Genomic DNA, 24,394 nt, shown 5'->3' on the forward strand with positions numbered 1-24,394 from the left:
TTTACAGGGTTTGGTACAGACCTCACATTGATACAAGCCCAGGCTTTATATCATCAGGCATTAATCTGACGTACTACCTGAAAGCCACTGTGTGTGGAGAAGGATCTTCAATCAAAAACATAAATTTGACAGATACATGTGTCCACCAGATGGCGCACTAGTACACAATATGTGAACAGCAAGAATACTGTCCTTGTGTGAATCTATTGATGATAGTAGATTAGTTATTCTTATTATTTCCTGTAATATTAAGACTTCTATATGTTATGAAGTTTTAAACCACAATATTAATACAAAAAACATTAATTATTGTATTAAATGCCATAACAAGTGCCATAATTGCATATTGTGCAGCTACGATACCCAAACGTACCGATAAGAGGAAGAAATACACAATCAGAAAGAACTTTTATGAGTTGCTTCATTGCCGAAGCTTGTTTGAACTAAATGTATTCTGGAGCTCGTGCTCTCAGTACATTTTAAGCTCGGCCTATTTCTTTAGGTACTCACACATTTAGGAACGTGTACTATATTTAACTTGCATTGCAAACACAAAACAACTTGTTTCACACAGTTTGTTTACTCGTGTTAATGTGGAATTGAACACGCTGCGACATGCCTACATTTATACACTGGAAGAGACGGAGCATCCTTTCATTTTTTTATTTCGTAACTTTTTCTCCCCTCGTATCACATGACTTAATCGTGCCTCAACGTCATCACCCTTCACGGAAGTCAGCGCTGGCGATGGTGGCGGCCTCATCAGCAGGAAGAGGATGTTTGCTTCTAGTGAAACACTAATATCACCCGATTAAAAAGCCTTTACGACAGAGCGAACCGTCATCGGGAGCTTTTTCTGCGCAGTCTGCTGGGACTAAACGGCGCATCCCTCCCTCGCACCCGGACCTCTGTGAGCCTGAAGCAGGGCGCTGGATACAAAATGTCCCTGTTCCAGTCGGCACTGGATTTCCTAGCCGGGCCTGGCTCGTCCGGATCGGCTAGCCGGGACCAGAACGACTTCGTCGGGCAGGTCGTGGAGCTCGGCGACATGAAACTGAGGATCAAGAGGGTGATCGCGGAAGGTGAGCACGAGACAACGCGTCGATATAGAGAGAGGTCTGGCGCGGCGCTGCTCGGCTCGCTAGCTAGCCAACAGGTAGCTAGCTAACAGGCTAGCGCCGGGTGACACACTTCAACTGGTAGTCAATGACAGTCAGGTCCGCAACTGCGGAGCTCTGAGTCATCATGTAAACACCAGCTGATCGGTGGGGCTCGCGTGTGTCTCGCGAGCAGTAAAAGATCTGCGTGTGAGGGAGATGCGGGGTCTCGATCACGATGATGCCTGCAGACGAGCTGCGATGGAGAAGTCCACCAACTCGCAAAGCCCACCGTTTAGTTCGCTGACGTCTCACAGCCCACCTCAGACCTCATCTTATTAATATTATTATTATTAGACGGCAATAGACGTCCAAGTCGAGATGAATGCCTGCAGGCAGGCAGGCAGGCATGTCGTGGTCCAGGGGACATATCTTGTGATGCCACAACCTCTTTCCTGTAGCTGCGTCCATACGAGCAGACAGTGCGGTGGCATTGGGCCCGTGGAGGAGTGGGGCTTGTATGAATTACAGCAATATAGCATGTTTAAATGGTAGTTAAATACTCACTGTGTCTATTTGAAGGACGTACATGACCTTTTGATGTGATCCTTTTTGTTTATCGTATCCCACAAACAAAAGAAAAGGCATTTAAAAAATGGCCAATTGTAGGATTTTTTTCTTATTTTCTGTGGTATTTTATTTCTCATATACGCTGTAGTTATGCAATTTCTGCGTAATGTGTGTGTGTTGATTTGGCATCAATGTGAAGTCTCCGGCATTTGTTCTTGCTTGAATGCTCCATTTTTATCTTTTTGTTTTTGCGTTTCTTTCTGGCTGCAACAGATGAAATGTGTTGATGATGAAACTCGATGCAACCTCATTTCTAATTTGGTTCTCAAAGGTCTGCATTACTAAGCTTTTTGTTTGCATGGTACTTTTGAAGTTTAAGCAGTTTGCCAGTTAAAAGCCATCTCAAATGTATTTTTTTATATGTATTATTATATTTATTGCAGCAAACTGTACTGAATTTAATATATTGTATCAAATGAACCACCAAAATACAATTTAAATGTGTCGAATCATCTAATGCTATAACATTTTAAGGAAATACAAATTTAGGAACAATTGATTATACTATGTGTATAATAGTCTCAATCTGAAATAACAGCATGTATTTATTTGTATGTACCAAATATTGTGTTTCTTCTCTGTGGGAACAGAGGATTCTTGCCCTCCATTGAAAGTGGCACGACGTCCTTTCTACACTACTATGATGCATGTTTGGTTACCTGCAGAAGTGTCTGATAGAGCAGGCAGTCAAACGCCAATCTCTTTTTGATGTAGTGTGTTAAAAAAATTCCGGCTAAATCAAATTTAACCTCAACTTGTAATTGATTTAGCTACATTTATTTGTACAATCTGTTTTTTCAACATGCAGTGGGATCACTTGGGCCGAAAATAAGTAAGTTATTGTTCGGAGTCATGAGAGTTTACAGCATGGTCAGACCGGTCGGTCACGGTCAAACTCGTCCATTGTGTGACTTCAGTGGTTCAGCGGGCAAACTTGCTTCACTTTCCATGTCATTTATTATCAGTAAATTTAATTTCCTACAAAACAAACTAGCAACAAACAAAAAACGGGGAAACAACCTTTTGAAGATAAATCTTTTTTTTTAACAACCCATATAACAAAAATGAACCTTTTCACTAACTGTTGCCTTTTCAGTTTATGTAGTTGGAGGGGAAAGTGCAACAAAAAGCAGTTTGACAATGAAAGAGTTGGCACGTCTCTTTGCTGTGTGAGCCGTCTGTCCACCTTTCTTGGAACTTGCTGACTAATTTTAACAGATTGCTTCATTGCCGCTTTCAAACTGTTCTTCCTTTTGTAATTCAAACTTCCATGTCCACTATTTGCAACTCTTTGACGTATTCTGTCCCAACTGCAGTCAAAATGTTTGTGTAGAAAACAACACCTTTCTTTTAGATATGGTTATGTATGTGGTATAAAAACCATAACAGCTGATTGAAAGAAAAATATCACAGTAAAGACTGCAAAAGCATCAATTAACGTTTGAAGTTGGAAGTCTTTAAAATGTCAGAAAACAAGGAAAAAACTACGACCCCATTATTCAACTTAGAACGACATCATCAGAGGGAGGATTACAATTCAGAGGCACCGGTTCACTGTGTTGTGATCAAACATCCACGGCTATGACAGTTAGTTAAAAAGTGGTTAACGGAGACACACAGGAGTTTTCAAATCAAAGCAGATGGTAAAACCAGATCATTTTACACGAATCCTCCAACCCTTTTCAAAGTCTCATCCTGCTCTTTGTAAAGGTGTCTTTGTGGTTTTTCCCTCAACGAGATCTTTTGGAGCGAGAACACAATGGCTGGCTGTTACCCGATGGTTCTGTTTTTTAGGACCATGACTAGTTTGTCTGTCTGCTGAATCAGCCACTTGGGCAGATAGGCCACACTCATGCGAGCTCTCTTCCACTTCAAACAATCTGTTTGTGCAGCCACACAATGCTGTTGGGAAAATTTAAGAAATCAATCGGATTGGTTACTGTTGTAAAAAAATGTCAACAGGCAAGTGGTGTTCATCATCATCATCATCATCATCATCATCATCATCATCATCATTGTATTGAGCAACCACATTCTCTGTATTCCTTAGATTAGTGGGGCAGAGAGTAACATCCTTACATAACTACATGGGGGGTTTGGAACAGCGGCACCTTGCTGTTCTTTCCTCTGTTGGCGTCTCCGTCTTCCTCTGTGCAGGTGAAACAGTAGACGAGAGAAGTCTCTTTATTCAGAGCCAGAGAGGAGACGCTGCGTCTCATTTCTCCTGTATTCCTGTAATTATTTAACACGACTACAAAGAATGTGCCCCGAGCAATATTCAATACGTTTGGTCATTACCATTTTCTGTACATTTCTTTTGGGGACTGGATAGGAGCTAAGGAAATGGAGCCTTTTAGTTATCAGTCCCTCCCCATGCTAGCACAAGACAGAGGAAGACATGTGATCCCCTCACCGGGGCTGGCTGTGCATTCTCAAAGTCACTGGTACGTGTTGCTGTAACGGACAACAAGGTCTGTTCTGGTTTCGCTTCATGCAAAGTGTCTGAGTATGATGAAGTGGGGCTGGCACTTAAGAAATGCAATAAAACCAGTGTTGCCCCTAAATGTTAAAGAAATAAAGGTGCGTGAGCATCAGGCTGCTGTTTGAATCCTAGATGAGGGTGAAAAAAAAAATCAGGACTGTCAAAATAAAAGCCTGAAGAATCCCCTGTGAAAATAAAGATTATAATCTTGAGCGTGTCCATTTAAGATTTCACAAAGCAAAGCAAGCTTGGTAGTTGATTTACTCATTGCTATGGTAACCTCCCACCCCGGCCCTGTTTGGACTGTGACTTGCTAAATACATAGACAGACGCAGACACACTATCGACAAGAAAGTTAGCAAACCAAAAGGCTCTCGTGCACAAGCTACATGGGCTTTTAAGTCTTGAAAGAAAAGATGAGCCGTCTCGAGAAATAAATTGGGACGTACAAATTGTAACAATATGACAATGTTTTGTCATAAAGTTAATATTAAGGCTGTGTACTGCTCGTTTCTGACCAGTTTCTCTGTGAAAGGTCAGAGAGGGCCCTGCCAGGCCAAACTGACTCTGCTGCCTTCCATTGAGACAGGATGCACAATACCAAGGCCCGAGCCCATCTAAATTAAAAATTTAAGCTGATTCTGATAAATGGAACAGGACCATAATTCATATTGTTAATGACCCTTTTGTGTGTTTTCCCTGCAGTCACATTTTAAAGTGGCTGCTGTGAAAAAGGCCTACACCTGCCTCTTCATTACCTCAGCATTGTCACACCTTCAGTAAAAAGGTGCAGGGGCTTAGTGGTGGCCCAGAGGTTAGAGGTCGCTTGTTTGGTCTTGTTCTGCTGTGAGGCACATAAGCTCTAACCTTCTCCACTGTGGCTGCTCGATGGCCAACAGATAAGTCTGAGGTTGTAGTTGGCAGCTTCCAGGTTTAAACGCTTACGAGCGTGCGAATCGGAGCGTTGCTGGAGGATTTAGGGCTCTGTGCCGTGATAGGAGACCTCGAAATGGTCCAGCATCCTGCGGGATGGGACGAATGTGTGGCATCATGCCGCTGTTATCTCCACTTACACCTGATGCTTTATCATCATAACTCCACCCCTTACAACTGACTCATGTGACATAACGTAAGGTGCAATAAATAATGGGCCATTTACTGAGCACTTAAGCACAGTTGAAAAAAAAATCAGCTGTTGGATATCTTCCCTTTTATTTTCGGTGCCCTTGTATTTGCTGCTGTTGTTGTGTTTACAAACTGCTCTTAATGATGTCGCATAGCAGTGACGTAAAATACCACACATTCACATAAAGTGAACAAATCAGAAAAGTTGACATTCCTTTAAGACCGAAGCTACACTCAAATCAATAACAACACATTTGACTCTGTGTCACACAATTGCTGCGATTCATTGCACATTTGGGAATGAGGATTATGCGTCACTTTCAGAGTGCATGTACCATTCCTGTACATATTCCTGTAATAACTTCCTGCCTGCCTTCTGTTTCTGTTTTCTCAGGTGGATTTGCTTTTGTGTATGAAGCCCAGGACATGAGCGGTGGTAAAGACTTTGCCCTCAAGGTAAGATTAAGGTGTATGTCTTATTAAAGGGTCACCTGATTACAGAATAACAAAAAACTAGGGATTGATCGACTTTGCTCGTCTTGATACCGATAAGGATTAAGATATCGGTTCGAGTACTTATGCCAGGGTTTAATTAATAAGCTAAGTGCCTGAAATAAATTCTAGTATATAATGTATGTAGTATTAAACGCATATCATTTAATTGAACTGATCGACCCCATCGTCACTGGCCTGATACCCAACATCGGTGCATTCCCACACAAAAAAACAACAATGGTCTGTGTGTGCTTTTGTTTCAGAGGCTGCTGTCCAACGAGGAAGAAAAGAACAAAGAAATCATACAGGAAGTCTGCTTCATGGTATCCTTTATCATTTCCAGATTGTGGTGAAAAGACACTTGTGTTTTTGTTATGATCAATGTAGAGCCTTTCTGTTTTCGCAGACAGCGACATGTGACAAAGGCGAGTTAATCTGTAACCCATCGCTTCTGGAGGCGTCTCCAGCGTCGTACACTATCATTACGAGATCGCTTGTGGTTTACTAGCAACACCACACAATGTCGGAATGCACAACACAGGAACTAATTTATATTTACAGGTTTTATCCTTATAATAACATTGTGGTTTCATAAAAGCAGACTGCCACGATTCGGTCAGTGAAAAGCTCGTCATGTGTTCATTGTTTGAGAGGAAGTGAGGAACAGGATATCATGAATAATTCTGTTATGTCAAATCACTGAAGCGTTCACTTTCTTTCAATGTCTCTGGAGGAGATTTATGTCATGTAGTTACAGTTTGTATCAATGAGATTACTCAGTCGGTGAAGGGAACTAAAAAAAACAGCCTTTTGGCTAGCGCAGCAGCTAAAATGCTGGGACATCTCTTGTACTGTTGCACAATGGTGGTTTTATGCTGTGTAGCACATTGTGAACTCACCGGCCTTTTGGTAAACGAAGCAGCACTGTGCTCCCTGTGCCATTGCAACATGTTGTGTTTTTGGAACTTATTTGCATCCTGTTGAATGTCTGAAGTCACCAGGGAATCAGCCAGCCATAATGTCTCCCTGCAGTCGCTGGTTAACCAGTAACCTACAGTGCACTGTTAGAAGCCTTTGAGGCTCAGCTGTGCAGAGTAGGTCAGTTTAAATTGTTGGCCATGATGACCGATTTAAACCGTGTACTTCATCATACGCAAAACCATCCAAAGTGGATGGTGCATTCTGAAATGACTGACCTGAAGCCGTGCTTGGTGCTGTATGATCCTTCACCCGCCTGCTCTCCAGAAAAAGCTGTCGGGTCACCCCAACATGGTTCAGTTCTGCTCTGCTGCTTCCATCAGTAAGGAAGAGTCTGACACCGGACAGGCCGAGTTCTTGATCCTCACCGAGTTGTGTAAAGGTAACTTCACCTTCAGACACATTTTTATTCCTTTACTTTGTCTTCTTCCTCTATCTTTGTTTACTTCCTCGCGTTTGAATCGGTACTAATTCATACATCAAACCGGGTCCAGGGCCCGTCGGGTCCAGGGCCCGTCGGGTCCAGGGCCCGTCGGGTCCAGGGCCTGTCAAGTCCATTTCCTAATAATGCTCAAAATGCACTGGTGAAGAAACGGTTTCCTGTCTGCGGCCTTTCTACTTCCTGCTCTCCTTCCTTTCGGCTCAGTCTGACGGTTCATTTACAACAGACTTTGTTGTCATTCATATATTCCTGCTTTTGTAAGCAACCTTATTTCCCCATGAACAAGATGCATCAACACTATTCATTCATTGATTGGATGAGTGTGAAGCACCTTTTCTCTTTTGGATTCTCTTTGTATTGCATGATACTTTCATATTATCCCAAATTAATCTGACGATTTACAATCTACAGACACAATTTCAAAAGCATCTGTGTTGTGACGACTGGCCTTTTCTTATTGATTTGTGTTTTCTCTCCTGCCTCAGGTCAGCTGGTGGACTTTATAAAGCGGGTAGAGCAGAGGGCTCTCCTGTCATGTGACACTGTGCTGAAAATCTTCTACCAGTCGTGCCGCGCCGTGCAGCACATGCACAAACAGAAGCCTCCAATCATACACCGGGACCTCAAGGTCTGTTGCTCCGCGGCAGTCGGATGAATGAATGATATCTCAAATGATGAACTATCCGCGATATCATCGTAATATGCAGCGTCGATGAATTAAATACAACTACTCAGTTTGACTGCACTTGGTGTCAAATTAATAATTCATGCGGCAATTTAAAGACAAATTTACGGTACTGTAAATTAAGGGCTGTTATGATTACTAATTGGTCATTAAATATGTATTGATGAACATGCAAGTCCTCTGCTTACTTGATATGTTGCAGATTGAGAACCTTTTGATTAGTAACCAGGGCACCATCAAGCTCTGTGACTTTGGCAGCTCCACCACGGTGTCACATTACCCCGACTACAGCTGGTCGGCACAGAAGAGGTCCATGGTGGAGGATGAGGTGCACACGCACACACTCAAACATCAGTCACGGGTCATCTCAACAGGACACTTGTTACACAAAAGAGTCTTTTCTTTATAATATTGAAATGGTCTTTGATACAGTTTTACATATATAGACCAAACATTATCACAAAAAATAATACTTTGTATCGTGTGGTCCTTAACAAGATTATTTATGTCATACCAGTTGTAGTAAATGCATACATGATAAAAAAAACAAATGTATATGTATACAGATACATATATGTATGCTTCACAGACAAGGTTTATTAAATGCGTAAACATTTCACACAACACAAAAACATGTGATAGTTGAGGCACACTTTGTCTTGGAGTGCATAATATTTTCTCAAATTTCTCCACGAAAATCAGCTCTTCGATTGATACGGGAACAAACCGATTGATTATTTACAGCGGCTCAGTAACAATACTGACCGAAGCCAGGACCGTTTGATTGAATTAACAGCAAGAGATTGAGGAAGCACCAGCCTAATCAGGTTGATTATATTTATTCCACGGACACACACAAACACACACACACACACGTACGCGAGCACACACACACACACACACACACACACACACACACACACACACACACACACGCACGCACACAGGAGCTTTGTCACAGATGACCTCAGTATGCAGCTTTCTAAATGGGATAATCTATCCGGCACCTGTTTTCAGGCTCGTAGCACAAAAGAGATTTTTATGATGTAAAATCTGAGGTGGGCAGGTGTTTAGTTCAGATTTGAATAATTAGTTTTTAGAAAGCATGCTTTGCTCTTCTGTATGGGAATATATGACGTGTGTCTTTTTCATAAAAAAAAACAACAACCGGGTGAAGGTTTTAACCAAAGCATTTCAAAATTAATAATTTTGTCTCGAATAAAAACAATGACGCCTTTGAAAGGTACGAGGCAAGATTTCCCAAGATGTGAGCCTCGCTGGATCTTCTACTGCAAGACCCCACAGCGGTCCAACAGCTGTTTTTAGTGTGTTTTCTGTCTTACAGATCACAAGGAACACCACTCCAGCGTACCGAACGCCAGAGATGATCGATCTCTACTCCAACTTCCCCATCAATGAGAAGCAGGACATCTGGGTCAGAGCTTAAACCTTTTTTTAATTTGTGTCCCACAATGTCACAGCAAATACAAGACGATCACAGATCATAACGTGCGGTTTTATGTACGGTCTAAAAAAGAAAACAGCTTCAAGCTAACTTATTTAGTTTAGACATGAAGCAGTCCTTTCTCCTGTCGTTGTTTCTCCAGGTTGTCTTCCGACAGTGTTTTGTCTACTTCACAATTGACTTTCGTTCCTGTTCATTATTAATGGTGGCTTTGTGTTTGTCTTAATCATTTCCATGCAGGCCCTGGGATGCATCCTCTACCTGTTGTGTTTTAAGCAGCACCCGTTCGAAGAGGGAGCCAAGCTGCAAATCGTCAACGGAAAATATGCCATTCCTCAGAACGACGTCAAGTACACTGTGTATCACAACCTCATACGTACGTACCTTCAATCTCTGTCTTCTAGTTTCTGCCTGTCACTTTTCTTCTTCCATCCCTCGATTTCTCCCACCTCCTCTTGCCCACAAGTCACAGTTTGGGATGGCACCTTTTAAACATAACGTTCATAGAGACACAGTAGAGAGAAAGGCCAGGACAAGTTGAATATTGGCAGCACCACCGAGTACTTTGTTTGGCTAATACAGTTCCGTTAAACAGCTCCACCTGGTGGAAAAGGTACATCAGTATATTCCCGGCAAACAGTGGCACAAAAATATAGATACCAATTACCTTAAAAAAAAAAGAGCAAAAATCCCATCATTCACATTGACTGACGTGTGTGTGATGAATGTATTCTCTTAAATAATTAGTCATACTTATTTGATCTCCATATTTACAAGTAAGTATTATAAGTTATGTCTTCATGAATTGCTTTGTTTATGCATCGACATGCTGTCATCCTCTTGAACTGTGTCCTCAGATGTTTGACATGTCGCCTCCTGCTCCTTCCATCCAGGTTCCATGTTGAAGGTGAACCCAGAGGAGCGTCTGTCCATTACAGAGTTGGTGAACCAGCTCCAGGAGATCGCAGCAGCACGCAACGTCAACCCCAAGTCCCCCATCACCGAGGTGGGTGTGTGCGTGGTTGTGTTCACTGCTGTTGCCGCACTAAATTTGAGACGAGACGTACGACAGTAAAATATTGTTTCACCATCGACCATGGCTTCTGGATTGAGGTTGGAGCAAACAGCAGAATTTCAGAAAGGAGCACCTCTGAAAGAGAGCAAAAGGATGTCAGTGGCTGATGAATCAGGCCGAGAGACGAGGGAGAACGCATTTGAAGGCGCTATCCTTATCCCTAACTGTTTTGTTACTGGCTTCTGCTTCAGGCATCCGCTTTGAAGAGGTGGCAACTTTCACCAAGTGCGTTTTGGAGAAAACAAGTTGACACAATCTCAACCTGTGAAGAGGCCATTGACAGGCGTGCGTGTGCGCCTGTGCGTAGGCGTCTACACACATATGCATGCACACTCATGCACTCTCAAATTGCTGTTGCACTTGCTCAGTGTCTCTTGCAACCACACGCACACACACACACACACACACACACACACACACACACACACACACACAGACTGGCGGGCTCAAAGGAGTCTGTATTCTCTTTCCCAGGCTCCTCTCTTCCCAGCTGGCATGGCCCAAAGAGACAGCGAGGTGGATAATCGGTGTAACTGAGATTGCAAAATAAGCCTAAAGTGATACCAACACTTCAGCAATAAAGCTGTATTTTGGGTGAAAAAAAAACTTCCAAAGTAGCTAATTCGGCATAATCAGTCTTAAGATTAGAGCCACGGTTTTTGAATAGAAAAACATGGTGGCTGGTCACGACTAAGACAAAGCAGCCACAGCCGCTAATGATTCTTAAACACAAAATCCTGGGACTTAACACAAAATCCGCAGCCACAGTTGTGATTTAACAGTCTGAAAAGCTGGGAGAAACCTCCAGGTTTACAGTGATGTACACATGGCTGATTTATATAGCTGGGCCAGTGTATGTATTCTGCATCATATCTAAGTAAAACTATGAATACTAATAATACTTTTAGTATTTTTTTCCCTCTCTTCTCTGGAATTTATACACCGGTAACCACTGAAGGAAATTCAGTTGTTCCTGTGCTTTAGTACTGCAGACACACAAGTTTATGCCATCGCTCAGAACCAATTAATAACAATGAGTTCTTCTGTATCCCAACTAATTTCTCATCAAACTGAATCCTGATAAGGTCGCTAAATGTGTGCAGAGTGAAGGCAGATTTGGCGATCGCTCATCTGATTAGTGTTAAGAATCCCTGCTGGACATAAGGAGATTATAGTCCTCCACCTTCTTGTAGACCTCCTCCTTTTCCTCCTCCCTTTCCTCCTCCCCCTCCTGCTCTCTGCAGCTTCTCCGACATATGGAGAGGCAGACTGTGAGATGGAGAAAGAGCAGACATGGAAGTGAAATACGGAAGACATCTCTGAATGGAGGCGAGACGCGGAGTCCGTCTGGCGGCTTTAACGCAGACCCGGACGCTCCGGTTCACTTTGGAAAAATAATTTATTCAGCACGTCTGAAATATTTAACGCGTTACAATTGTGCTTTTTTTTGGGAATTCTTTTTTTTTAAACTGGTGATTTTGCATTTTGGGACAAGACCTGTTGCTTGAAAGTCAGGACTTGATTGTTGCTCCTTTTCTATTCCTCTATTCGCGCGGCCCTGACCAGTTTCTATCATGTTCTCTGCTATTCTTATTTTTTACATCTTCTTGCATTTCTAAGGAAGATTTGCTTTGAGCATCAGAGGCAAATGCTCAAGAGCTGGCTGTTTTTTTTTGTGTTGACTTACCTGTGACAATGTTGAGTGCGTACTACTGTTGGCGCCCGGTTTATGACGGCTATGAATGTCTGCAGCTGCTGGAGCAGAACGGAGGTTTTGGCAACAACGGAGCCCAGCCGCCCATGCAGATCCACAACGTCCAGAACAATTCAGGTAAAGGTTTGGATGATGATACGATGCTTCTTTTTGGGGTTTGGGGCTGAGTTTTTTCTTTTTGTCTAAATAACTTCAGTTGGACTATTACCTAACGGCCATGCAGCTGTTTTTGAAATTGTTCTTCTGAGATGTGGCTGTGTGTTTTCTTTTAAAGGCGCCACACACTGCCCAAACATCACCCGTACTTTACACATGGTAATAAGTAATCTGGTTAGTTCACGTATGACCAGCCAAACTAAAAAAAGCTCCTCCTTTTTAGAGCAAGTGGGATCATGAGCAACAGTCAGTAGGTCAGTGCCGTGATCCTCATATGTGTTACAGATTGTGGGGATTTCTGAAGCAGATTAAAGAAAAGTATGCAAGCTCTATAAATAGATAATTCTTCTATTGTCTGAACTACAATTCGGAGCACAAGCTGAAGGTTACTGGTGAGAACATAATAATAATAATTTCCGGTTTTAGTTTTTTTTTTATCTCGACTTTTATCTAAATGAGCATAATGGGCTTTGCCATGCACACAAGCAACTATACATACACACACATGCAGGTTGTGTACTGTGACTTGCAAATTAAGAGGATTACTGCGCGGCCAGTCAGCCATCTGTCGAACGGCCGAATAATGTTTGCCATTTTCCTTGAGGACTCCAGTCCTCCCATCCACCCATACGATCAGATCTGGGCGATACATAATGTTGAGTCATCTACCTGCTGTTGTAGCTCAACATCTGGCAGCTTCACCACAACTGAAAATGATTTTTATCCCACGCATTTACCTCGAGTCAGTCACTTATTGTAGCTCGATAAACAGATACTTTCAGACGCATTGAGCTCCATCATTAGATTGTAATTAAAAACACTATTTTCCCACTGTTTCATACAAGGATTGTCAGTGCTATGGCAGTGTCTGGAAATCTGTCCTTTCAGCATCATCTCTTTTCCCCCACGACGCCTTTAGGCATATACGATCCTGATCAGTCAGGCAGCGGGATCCTGGACATCTTGAGAGGCGGTACGGAGCGCTTCCTGACCAACATAAAAGACACTTCCTCTAAGGTCATCCAGTCAGTAGCCAGGTAAGCTCCAACCTTGTTATCATGACTATCATTGTTGTATTTATCCATTTTTTTTATCCAAGTTTTCACCTTTTCATTTTGTCTTTCACTTCATGACAGATCAGTTAGCACTCACGGGTTACTTTCACTTCATGTGTGTGTTTTTATGTGTTGCACCACTACATTTGCATAAGTAATCATTTATCGCAATTTGATGATTAATCTAAAGTAAAAGTAGATGATGGTACACCTGCAAATTGTCTTCATAAGCGATCATCCTCTACCTTACCTGCCCCCCAGATTTATTTATTTTTTACGTTTTATTCATTTTCACAGTTTTTTTATCCCACCAGGAAAGAGGATTCACACATATCTGAGGGCAATTACAGATTGAACCTCATTCCCGACCCTACCCACCCAATGTAGGGTTACAGGCTGTGAAACTTCACATTTACTGCTTCTTGGCTCTCTGGAGGACTTTTTAGCGATGACCCTCCCAGAAATTAACAAATCTTTGACTAACTGCTGGCATGTGATCAAGTCTGTGAATGGTGGGATTAATCCAGGTGCACTTTGCTGCAACATTGACATCGTCATTGAGAATGATGTTGATGTTGGAGACACAACGCCTCTGTTACTAATGTGAAAAAAAGAGTTGAGAACAAGCAAAGGGGTCCTTTAAAAGCCACTCTATCCTTTAATGTTTGCTGTTTCATTTGGTTATTCTCTCATTGGTTTGTTCCATTTGTTTGGTAGTTTTGTTTATTTTTTGTTTCTTTTCTCTGTCCCAATCCCTCATGGTCCCACTATGTGTCCATCACCTAGCAACCCAAGGTAAATATGGGTCGGTGAAGTGCGTTAACTCATGCGTCGCTCTGTGTGCTCCTGTAGTTTGTGTTTGATTTTAGAGGAAGAAAAAAACCCTACTAAGCCTTCTGCTGTGCCGTGTCCGCCGTCACAGCTTGCTGATCCTAACATCACACATTCAATAATTCTGTTGAATGAATGCAGAGCGTGACGTGAATGGAGAGAAGAGTATCATCATGAGAGTGAATGGCAGCGCCGGGTGATATCGGTCACTGACAAAGCCAGTAAACATGTTCTCTACGCATACAGGAAAGGAATGGGCCGGTCTGAGCTGATGCTGGAGGACCAATGATAGCCTTTGCTTTACTGCATCAGACACTTCTTTATGAAGTTTAAGGCCAGAAAGCATTGTACATTCCCTTAAAGTTAATTTTGTAGCCCTTGTCAGATCCATCATATAATTTGTCACGCCAAAAGTGTTTTTGCCACTTTTAGCTGTTTTCAAGCAGACCGCATCATCCATAGAATATTTTGATGGTTCCCAAACTTTTTTGTCCGATGTCACCTCTTGCCATGTCGGGTAAACTCAATACCTCCTCCATTATTTTTAACCATTCCATTATTTTAAGATCATTATTTTCAACAGTTCACCCATTAATTTGAGCCATGTCCAATTCAACATTAACCTCTGACTTTAAGCTCACTGAACTATCTATTGTAACCATGTGTTCATTCATTTGATCTAACAATTTGAATCATACTTTTAGGTATTAATCTCTCATCACTTTTAACATCTCTGATCACTTCCCAACTTTTCATGCACCACATGGCTTTCAGATGTTAATGATTAAACACCTGCACATTATGTTATTTGTTCACAATTCATAATTACAATTTTTTTTTTTCTCAAAATAAGTCAAGCTATTATCTGTCCATGTACCCCAATCAAATCCAGATGTGCTTCTGGTTGAGATTCACTTTCCTTTATGTGAATGAATGAATGAATGAGTGCCTGGTCATTAAGTGTAATATTCCACTGCTAACAAAATCACCATTTTCAGCTTAATGTGTCCGAACCAGCATTGCCTGTCTGTCCTGACAACATACCGATATTGTGCCATTGAGTGTCATCAGCATAGAGGGATTCATTTCTTTGCCTGGCCTACAGGTTGATTGTGTTTACGTAATTCTAATATTCAGTAGGAATCATTTTGCGTTGTTTTTGTCTTTGTCATTCCCCCAATATGATTCATTTTGCTGTATATGTAGCCTACTGTATTGATTAACTGCCAATAATACGTAACATCAAGAAGATATTGGCAGCGAAAAGTATTCCCATGCAACAGCCAGCACCTGCCAGAAGCGTGTGCTAAATTTAAAAATCGAAAAAAGAAAACATCAAACTTTTTCAGTCTTAATTTGCATGATTGTGGGACAGCCGTCATTAAAGTCTGTAAATCTGTACTGTGGGGTAACGCTGGCAGAGTTGCCCATTCAATAATAGAAAACGTTCTTGTTTCTGAACCAGTTTGCATTAATTGGCTGTAGTTGTGTCTCCCAGACATTGTCAAACTGTTTCTTTCTTATTTCTTGTTGTGAATTGTGTTCTCCCTCCTTTTTTCATAAGTGTGATTGTATTTCCTCTTCCAGCTATGCCAAAGGGGACCTAGATATTTCATACATCACCTCCAGAATAGCAGGTAGGCATGATATGCTTCATAAAGTTACTTCATAACGTTGTCAATAAGCAATAAGGTCATGATTCTGTACTACATGGTGAAAATAACATTGGAGGTGATTCTATTCTGACACTTAAGTGACCTGATGTGAGATAATGTCTTAGATTAACATTTTTAGAAAGGGGATGAACCTTGATGTATGTGTGTGCGTGTAGTCATGTCCTTCCCAGCGGAGGGGGTGGAGTCGGCGATAAAGAACAACATTGAGGACGTCCGTCTCTTCCTGGATTCCCGTCATGCCGGCCACTATGCCGTCTACAACCTCTCCAAGAGATCCTACAGGCCTTCACGGTTCCACAACAGGGTATGAAGCGCGAGAGTGTGTGTGCACAAGTGTTTGTGCAAGCACCTATTGTGTTTGTGCAAGCACCTATATCAGCACGTGTACGTCACTGCTGTGAGTGGATTGTTTAATTGCTTTTGGTAAAGCAGGGTCATCCTTTTACTTGTGTGCGGCTGCACACGAGTAAAAGGATGCTCAGTGTATTCAGGGGTGTGTCTTTGTGTGCTTGTTTGTAGGTTTCCGAGTGTAACTGGCAAGTGCGCCGCGCCCCCAACCTCCGCAGTCTCTACAGTGTGTGTAAGAACATGCACCTCTGGCTCAAACAAGACCAGAGGAACATCTGTATAGTACACTGTCTGGTAAGTAATCTCTCGTCACTTACGGGATGCCGAAGATGACTTGGGCCTTCATGCATGCTCAGATAAGGCGAGGTCATGACTCGAGTAGATGATGATGATGACGACGATGATGATGATGATGATGATAACACCTGCTATGTCCTTAATGATTGCCTCCACCTTCTGTCTCTGCAGGACGGCAGGGCAGCATCGGCGGTGGCAGTTTGCTCCTTCCTGTGTTTCTGTCGCCTTTTCACCACAGCGGAGGCTGCTGTCTACATGTTCTCAATGAAGCGCTGCCCGCCTGGCATCGCACCCTCACACAAGAGGTAGAATCACGGGATCCATCCTCAGTGACCTCCACATTTCCCTCGGTTGACAAAAGCAGAGAATTAAGGAGCCTAAGCTTGCGTTTTAATTGTTTGCAGGTACATGGAGTATATGTGCGACATGATGGCAGAAGAGCCCATCGTCCCCCACAGCAAGCCCATAGTAATCCACTCCATCGTCATGACACCCGTGCCGCTGTTCAACAAGCAGCGCAATGGCTGCCGGCCGTTCTGCGAGGTCTACGTTGGAGACGAGAGAGTCCTCACCACGTCGCAGGAGTACGACCAGATGAAGTAAGTTCATGCATGACGTTCAGCTCTAAACGTCAGTAAAAAGAGTAAAAACAACGTTCATGTTAACTATTGTCTCGCTCACTCTTTTGCTCTTTCCAGGGATTTCAAGATGGAGGATGGAAATGCAGAGATCCCCCTCAATGTGACAGTCCAAGGAGATGTACTGGTGGTGATCTACCATGCCAGATCTACACTGGGAGGACGTCTGCAGGCCAAAGTACACACGCGCGCGCACATACACACGCATAAGTACAACACACGTCAGCTGTCAGCACATTCCTTGACAAACAGAAGTTTATTTTCATGTCCTATGATGATTTCCAGATGGCTTCCATGAAGATGTTTCAGATCCAGTTCCACACAGGCTTCGTCCCCAGAAATGCGAACACTGTCAAGTTTGCCAAGTACGGACACATTTTTTCTAAAAATGCAATACTTTTGACTGAACAAGATCATTGTCACCCAAGGCTTCACATTTCTCATCGCCTGGACCATAATATCAACGGCATCAGATTTCTTATTTTCTAATTAACTCCTGAAATGTACTCTCTCCATAAGTTCCTGTTTCCAATCCGTCTGCTGTCCTTCCAGGTATGACTTGGATGCCTGTGACATCCAGGAGAAGTACCCGGACTTGTTCCAAGTCAACTTGGACATCGAGGTGGAGTCCAGAGACAGACCCAGTGCCAAGATCCCTCCTTGGGAGAGCTTTCAGACAAAGGGCCTCAACCCCAAAATCCTTTTCTCGTCTCGTGATGAGCAGCAGGAGATCCTCAGCAAATTTGGTAGGTGCTGTGTAGAAGCCAGGCTCTGGGTTGATGAGTGTTTAGCTTCTCCATCCATTTGTTTCTGTTTCTCTGTTCACTTCTCTTTTTTCTTTTTTTCTAATTCACACATTAAACTAAACCTAAAACCTTCATCACTACAGGTAAGCCCGAGCTGCCTCGTCAGCCAGGTTCCTCAGCATTTTATGACTCCGAGTCGCCCCAGCCGGCTCAGACCCCAGAAGTCTTGAATGCGACTGAACCAGAATCCCCTGTGAGCACCGACGGCAACGCCAACAACTTCTTCCAGACACTGGATTGGGAAGGTACCCCTCATTTTTTTTTAATGTATTTTGAAATACTTGTTTATTCTGTCTGTATATATAATAGTGCTGTTGTGGATTATTTTTACTGTTGACTTCTATGTATTACTTCTTATTTTACTACTATCCCTTGCTGCTGTAATCCTGCAATTTCCCCACTGCGGTATTAATTCAGGATTATCTTATTTCATCTTATCTTATCTTACATGTGTTGGCGCGATAACGTGTGAAAGTCATTTTGATTTTCTCCCCGTTCAGCCTTAGTCTTCTGGTTATTGCCCTTCATTTCAACAAAGGGGACAGTTCTACTTTCCGACGTGCATTTTCCCAGACAAGATTTAAACCATAAAATCCTCCTGGCAAAGTGCCACAAAGTTCCACTGACCAGCCTTTGGCATTTGCAGATGTGAGTGGCGCTCAGGATGCCTCAGACAGTCAAGGAGGATCACTGAATGACCAGGATGACCTAAGTGATCAATCAGAAGGAGAGTCCTACTCCTATTCTGCTCCAGGTGGGGAGCCACTGTCACGTGACCCCAGCGAACCACTGTTTGATGCTGACTTTGAGGTGGGGAAAGTCTTGGATGGCTGATTATATTTATTGTAACTACCTTTATAATGCACCCTGAGTTTTATGAAGTATGCAGCATTTCATTATATTTCTTTTCTTGGTGTCCCTTTCTCCTTCCAGACCTCCCCTCCTGCAGCCCAGGAATCACCTATCGGGGACACAGCTGACCTCCTGGGGTTGAACGCTGATCCTTCCATGTCCTCAACCTCCTCCTCTGCTCCTCATCAAGGAGTCCAGGGAGGACTGAAACCTGCATCCAGCAACAGCGACCTCCTCAACGACCTGTTTGCCCCCCCTGCTGGTCAGACAGGAGCAGTGCAGGAAGACTTGTTCTTCGGTGGGCCAGCCAGTGGGGCCACATCAGACTCCAAATGTAAGCACAGAGGCTTAAGACACGCCGACTGCATTGTTGTTTAAGTTATCCTTAAAGCATTATCTACCCTCTATCTGCAGCCATGGGCGACCTGTTTGATCCCTTTGGCATGGTGTCTGGCTCCGGTGTTGACGCCACTGTGGGGTCATCTCGGCAGGCCTCTGGGCCGGACCTGTTTGGAGAGCTGTTGGGTTCTGACAGTTCAGCTCACAGTAACCCTGCTCCTGCTGCAAAGACAAGTCTCTTCAACCTCAGTAAGTACATCAGCTGTTGTGACAACACATCATAGTGTGGTAACATACGCCTTCCTCCAACTTGGCAGAAACAAACCTACAGCCTCATTAAGTCATCTCAGATTTGTTGGACAAACCATTTTACATATTTATAATATACACTCATTTAGGGGTCACATTCCAGCTTCTTCTTGCATTTGCTGCAAGCATTGGCGAATGGAAACATGCAAACTAAACTTACTTTGCGGATGATTTGGTAATAACAGATAAACTAGTGAATGATGCCCCGAAGATGACATCATCAGCCAGCCAACCGGACCTGCTGGGTGGATGGGACAGCTGGGCAGCTGGCACCACGGCTAGCATGAGCACCGCCGCCAGCAAACCCAGCTACACCAACACGGGTGAGTGGTGCAACTGAAATGTAGGGGTTTGTGGCTGTCTGGAAATATGAGATGTTAGTTTTGTACTCAAATATTCCGACTGTCCGTAGCTCCTGGTGTTGCATCTATGTCGAAGGCCAAGTCTCAGACCTTTGATCCTTTTGCCGATCTGGGTAACCTGGGTTCCAATTTACCAGGTAAGAGACTTGCTCAGATGTTGTGGCGCTATGCAGTAATGTAAAAGGGAACAATGCCCTTAAAAGAGAAACATATACACACATGACATCGTGAATCTATAAATGAATCTGAATTTACTCTCATTCCTTCGTTATTTAGCTTCATCCTCCTCTGCTAAACCTCACGCCCAGTCCTGGCAGTCCGGAAGACCCGCCTCAGCCCAGAGCAAACCCTGGAGGGCCGGATCAGGACCGGGGCCAGCACCTAAAGCCTCCTCAGCCTCTCAGTCTGCAGGCGCGCAGTCCACCAAACCCAACTACAACCTCAACTTCACTAGTGTCATCGGTGGGAGAGAGGAAAGAGGAGCTCGTGGGCCTGGTTTCGGTAAGCAGCATTGAATAGAGGGAGAAGAATTAGCTTCAGGAGTTGGGGATCTTGTCTATGTTGGATTTTTCAGTAATCACTGAAATACAGCTAATGGAAATAACTAAATGTGATTTGTTTGGATTATTTATGGACAATATCTCTGATTCTCTGTTCTTTATCGTGTTGCAAACTCTACTTGGGACTTGAGTCAAGGTTCCTCATTAAGACTTCCTTCCTGTGTGCTGTGTTGTGACGCAGGCCGCAAGCCGAAGGTAAAGGAGGATGATTTTGAGGACCTGCTGTCAACTCAGGGTTTTGCCTCTCGGCCTGATAGGAAGGGACCAAGGACCATCGCAGAAATGAGGAGACAGGAACTCACGAAAGACATCGATCCACTTAAATTACAGGTAACAAACTAAATGCATGTTACACGGTAAGAAAGAGAGTCTTCAGTGGGTGAAAAGTGAAAGAGCAGTGCTTGCCTCTCCGGCCATGACCTTAACCCTCAGTGGTTGACCTGGGCTGCTTCTAGTTGATAACAAAATGTTTCCTGGACATTGCACAACACGTGATACACAGCGTCACTCCCAAGTGCTGGTCAATGTTTGTGCCTTTTTTTTCATGGTAAAAGTGGTCACGTTTATTCTGTTCTTCATGCTGCAGATCTTGGACTGGATCGAGGGGAAAGAGCGAAACATCCGAGCGCTGCTGTCGACTCTAAACACTGTGCTGTGGGAGGGGGAAACCCGCTGGAGGCCCGTGGGCATGGCTGACTTGGTGACACCTGACCAGGTGAAGAAGTACTACAGGAAGGCTGTGCTGATCGTCCACCCGGATAAGGTAGAGTAGAACAATGACCAATATTACAACCCTTCATCTTAACTTTCCTTTATTATTTATTGTCACACGTGTTCTGTCTCGCTCTCCCCTGCAGGCAACAGGCCAGCCTTATGAACATTACGCAAAGATGATCTTCATGGAATTGAACGACGCCTGGTCAGAGTTCGAGAACCAGGGATCCAAAGCACTCTTCTAAAACCCTGGTCTGGATCCCAGCTGAACCAGACCGGACCGGACCAGACCGGACTGGACTGGATTTGGCCTAACCAAACAGGGGTTAGACTGGGCCAGATTGAACAGGACTGAGCCCACATTGGGCCTTAGCCTCTGAGAGGTGTCCTCTCTACCATTCCCTTCACTCCCTCCTTTCTTCTGTTTCTACAGTCGAGAAAAAATACCTTTTTGCCTCATTGTCCGGCTGTAGGCAGAACTTCCTCACTGGTTCATAAACAGCCAGTAAAATAAACAATGTGATAGTTCTTAAACTCACTGCCTACCTGTACAACTGCCTGAGTGGTGCTGCAAACATCTGGAGGGAAGAATGGGCGACAATCACATGAAGGAGACAGAATGGAAAAGAAATTGGATAACACAAGCTGATTATCTTGACGGTGGTATTCAGATCAAAATATTTCATGACCCCACACTAATAAAATGCTGGTAACTTTTGGCTGTGGCTGGTACAGTTGTTATTTGTGCCTGGCTGAACATGGCTGTACATTCCTCAGCATGCCAGGCCATCTGGAAGTATTGTTTTTAAGCTTTGTTGCCTCAAAGAATAGTGAATGTTGCAGATGAATCATAGAACAAACCAGTCACAGAAACCAATGGACTAAACAAATAATCTTCTCTCCTGCCTCTACAGCGGAAGCAGGATTAAAATCTCCCCGAGGATTTTGAAGATAGATCTGTTGATAATACCCATTCATTCTTTGGAGTGCTACTGCTGCACCTTTTTTGGGGTCAACAGTCGGTTGGGTTTGTTGTTGAGACCATTTCCTTGTCAGAAAGAGAAGACTATTGCCTGCTGAACACAACTAGCACTGCTTCTACCGTTACAGTTCCTGCTACACACACACACACACACACACACACTCCTCAGATTGATGTTGAAACCTGCATCCCGAGCTTCTGACTTCTGAACTGGTTTTGGAGCCCCATATAAACCTAAGCGGGCCGTCTGTTGTTTTCGAAGTGCTCTTTTAATTCTACCCACTCAGGCTATACTGTGTAGCTAACTGCATGCTCTCCCACACTAAACCTCCAAACAACAGTGGGTAGGTGTGTTTGATTTCAAACCAGGGTGATCCAAAGGGGCGGGCGCTCTTTTATTGAAGTGCTTTTTTTTCTTTTCTTGTAGCAGAAGCATAAAGAGTCTACTGGCCTGATGACGCTGGATGGCAGCGCTCACACTGCCTGCTGCTTTTGAGCATCCGCAGCATCAGTCATTAGCCCCTCCCCTTGTCTCCGTAAGCCCCGCCCTCCTCCCCCCAGCACCTGGTTCAGTGGACATTTGTTTGTCAGTGCATAGGAGGAGGTGACAAAGTGAAGGAATGAAAAGAGAATACAGTGATTTAACCTGGTTGCGCTTAGTTTTACTCTTCCTTGTGTTTTCTTTGTTTTTTTGGGGTGTTCATTCCAAACTTTGAGCTCTTGTCAGTAAATCATCACTTCAGTGTAAATATATAAAATAGTAGAATCCATCAAGTGGCTTTGTTAAGATTGCAGCCTGGTCAATTGACGTGTTATCGAGCCTCATGCTGGACTGTGTGACTGGTTGTGTGTATGTGTGTTTCCTTGGGGGAAGATAATGAAACCTTGTCGGACATCATGCTTTCTTGTCTGCGATCACAATCTTTTCTTTCTTAATTTCATTAGTCTGCCTCTCCCACGCTTCAAACTAATCTTTCCACTTTTTGCTTTTCCCTTTTTATTTTCCATTTTACCTCATGGACCAATCAAATCACCTGTTTTCTTATTTATTATGTTTTGGGGGAGAGGGTTGTGTGTTATGATGACATGTTGTCATGCATATTGATGGCACAAGTGAAAATCTTCAGATAATATATGAGGAAAGTTTTGAGTGCAAGTTGTTGGTTGATCGCAGTGAGCCTCTTTGTTGCTGTTTTCATTCCAAAATGTTTATTATTACAAATTTACTTTTACAAATATGTATCCTCTTGTTAGGTGTTGTTTATTTGTTTGTTTGTCTTTTTAATCTGTCTTCTTTTTTTTCCTCTGGCTTCTGTTTTGCATTTTGTTAAACTTCCAACATGAGGGGCCAGTAAACCTAAGTAAGAAAAAAATAAATAAACTGATGCTTAAAATTCTCTGGCAGTATCATATTATAAAGAGGGAGGATTGCAAAACCACACATCAGCAGTGTTCACTGTACCAAATTACATCATACTAATATATGAATGTAGATTTCAATGCAAAAAGAAATTAAAAAACCTTTTGATTTGAGGCAGATATTTTGCTGTTGTATTGTCTTTATTTTGAAGGATTCAAAGGGGCTGCGCGTATACATCGAAGGTAAATTAAACAATATTATCAGAAGAACATATTTAAAGATACATCGGGACTTATCTTTTTTTAATGTCCTAGAAACCTGAGTCTGTGTGCTTTGGTACTTTTTGATGCATCGCATTGCTGTTCCAACTTTAAACATTTTTGAACTTTCTCCTCTTTTTTTTAGATCAATAACTATATATTAGAATCATTAAGGATTTATTTTTAGAAGCAGAGGCTCCCAATTTTGGAGGTGCAACTAATAAGTACCATGAAGGGCTAAAAAACATTAAATATGAAATGTACTGTTCAGTAATGAGTCATTTTAGCAAGCCCAGTTCTAGATCCACTTCCTTTAGTGATGAGACTTTTTGAAACAACAGTAGACCTGAGGTTCATCACACCTGACAACCAAGCTTGCAATAATATACCTGAACCATGACCACAGATAACAGCCAGTGTATTCTTCTTTCCCCTCTCTAGCTACTAGTGGAGACCAACATTTTATTTCACTAATTTGCGATTGGAATACAGTATTGCAGTTGTTGCATAACCAAACGACAGTCTTTTATAGAGTTGCATCTTTGAGAGCCAGTTATTGCCAGTACATAATGTTTCCTTTTGCCCCAACGCCAAGATTTCTGCATTTTTAGATGAGTTTATTCTATTTGTGCAGTTTGTGTGTGTGAAGAAGTAAGTAAAA

General features: G+C 42.9%; 1 protein-coding gene across 1 annotated transcript; it reads left to right on the forward strand.

The window, feature by feature from the left end:
* Nucleotides 1-735: 735 nt before the first annotated feature.
* Nucleotides 736-23,645, forward strand: gak (cyclin G associated kinase). The gene is made up of 29 exons (XM_068605111.1): nucleotides 736-1,082; nucleotides 5,729-5,790; nucleotides 6,093-6,152; nucleotides 7,075-7,189; nucleotides 7,735-7,877; nucleotides 8,137-8,262; nucleotides 9,280-9,369; nucleotides 9,640-9,775; nucleotides 10,293-10,405; nucleotides 12,227-12,305; nucleotides 13,264-13,381; nucleotides 15,818-15,867; nucleotides 16,062-16,210; nucleotides 16,426-16,548; nucleotides 16,723-16,856; nucleotides 16,956-17,150; nucleotides 17,250-17,367; nucleotides 17,475-17,554; nucleotides 17,742-17,935; nucleotides 18,079-18,240; nucleotides 18,642-18,805; nucleotides 18,929-19,181; nucleotides 19,262-19,435; nucleotides 19,681-19,818; nucleotides 19,908-19,994; nucleotides 20,134-20,358; nucleotides 20,599-20,747; nucleotides 21,004-21,180; nucleotides 21,275-23,645. Exons 1-29 carry the CDS (start codon nucleotides 941-943, stop codon nucleotides 21,374-21,376), a joined length of 3,858 nt encoding a protein of 1,285 aa, XP_068461212.1. The 5' UTR covers nucleotides 736-940; the 3' UTR covers nucleotides 21,377-23,645.
* The last annotated feature ends 749 nt before the right edge of the window (nucleotides 23,646-24,394 follow it).

Source organism: Clinocottus analis, unplaced genomic scaffold (genome assembly GCF_023055335.1).
Source record: "Clinocottus analis isolate CAN_PGR_092001 unplaced genomic scaffold, fCliAna1.0.p SCAF_7, whole genome shotgun sequence".
NCBI lineage: Eukaryota > Metazoa > Chordata > Actinopteri > Perciformes > Cottidae > Clinocottus > Clinocottus analis.

What these genes read in the sequence shown, in the direction of transcription:
- gak (XM_068605111.1), top strand. Translation starts at nt 941, where the DNA reads ATGTCCCTGTTCCAGTCGGCACTGGATTTCCTAGCCGGGCCTGGCTCG. An exon ending in CAAGAGGGTGATCGCGGAAG is followed by an intron (nt 1,083 to 5,728) that starts GTGAGCACGAGA and finishes CTGTTTTCTCAG; the next exon opens with GTGGATTTGCTTTTGTGTAT. An exon ending in CAGGAGTACGACCAGATGAA is followed by an intron (nt 17,151 to 17,249) that starts GTAAGTTCATGC and finishes TGCTCTTTCCAG; the next exon opens with GGATTTCAAGATGGAGGATG.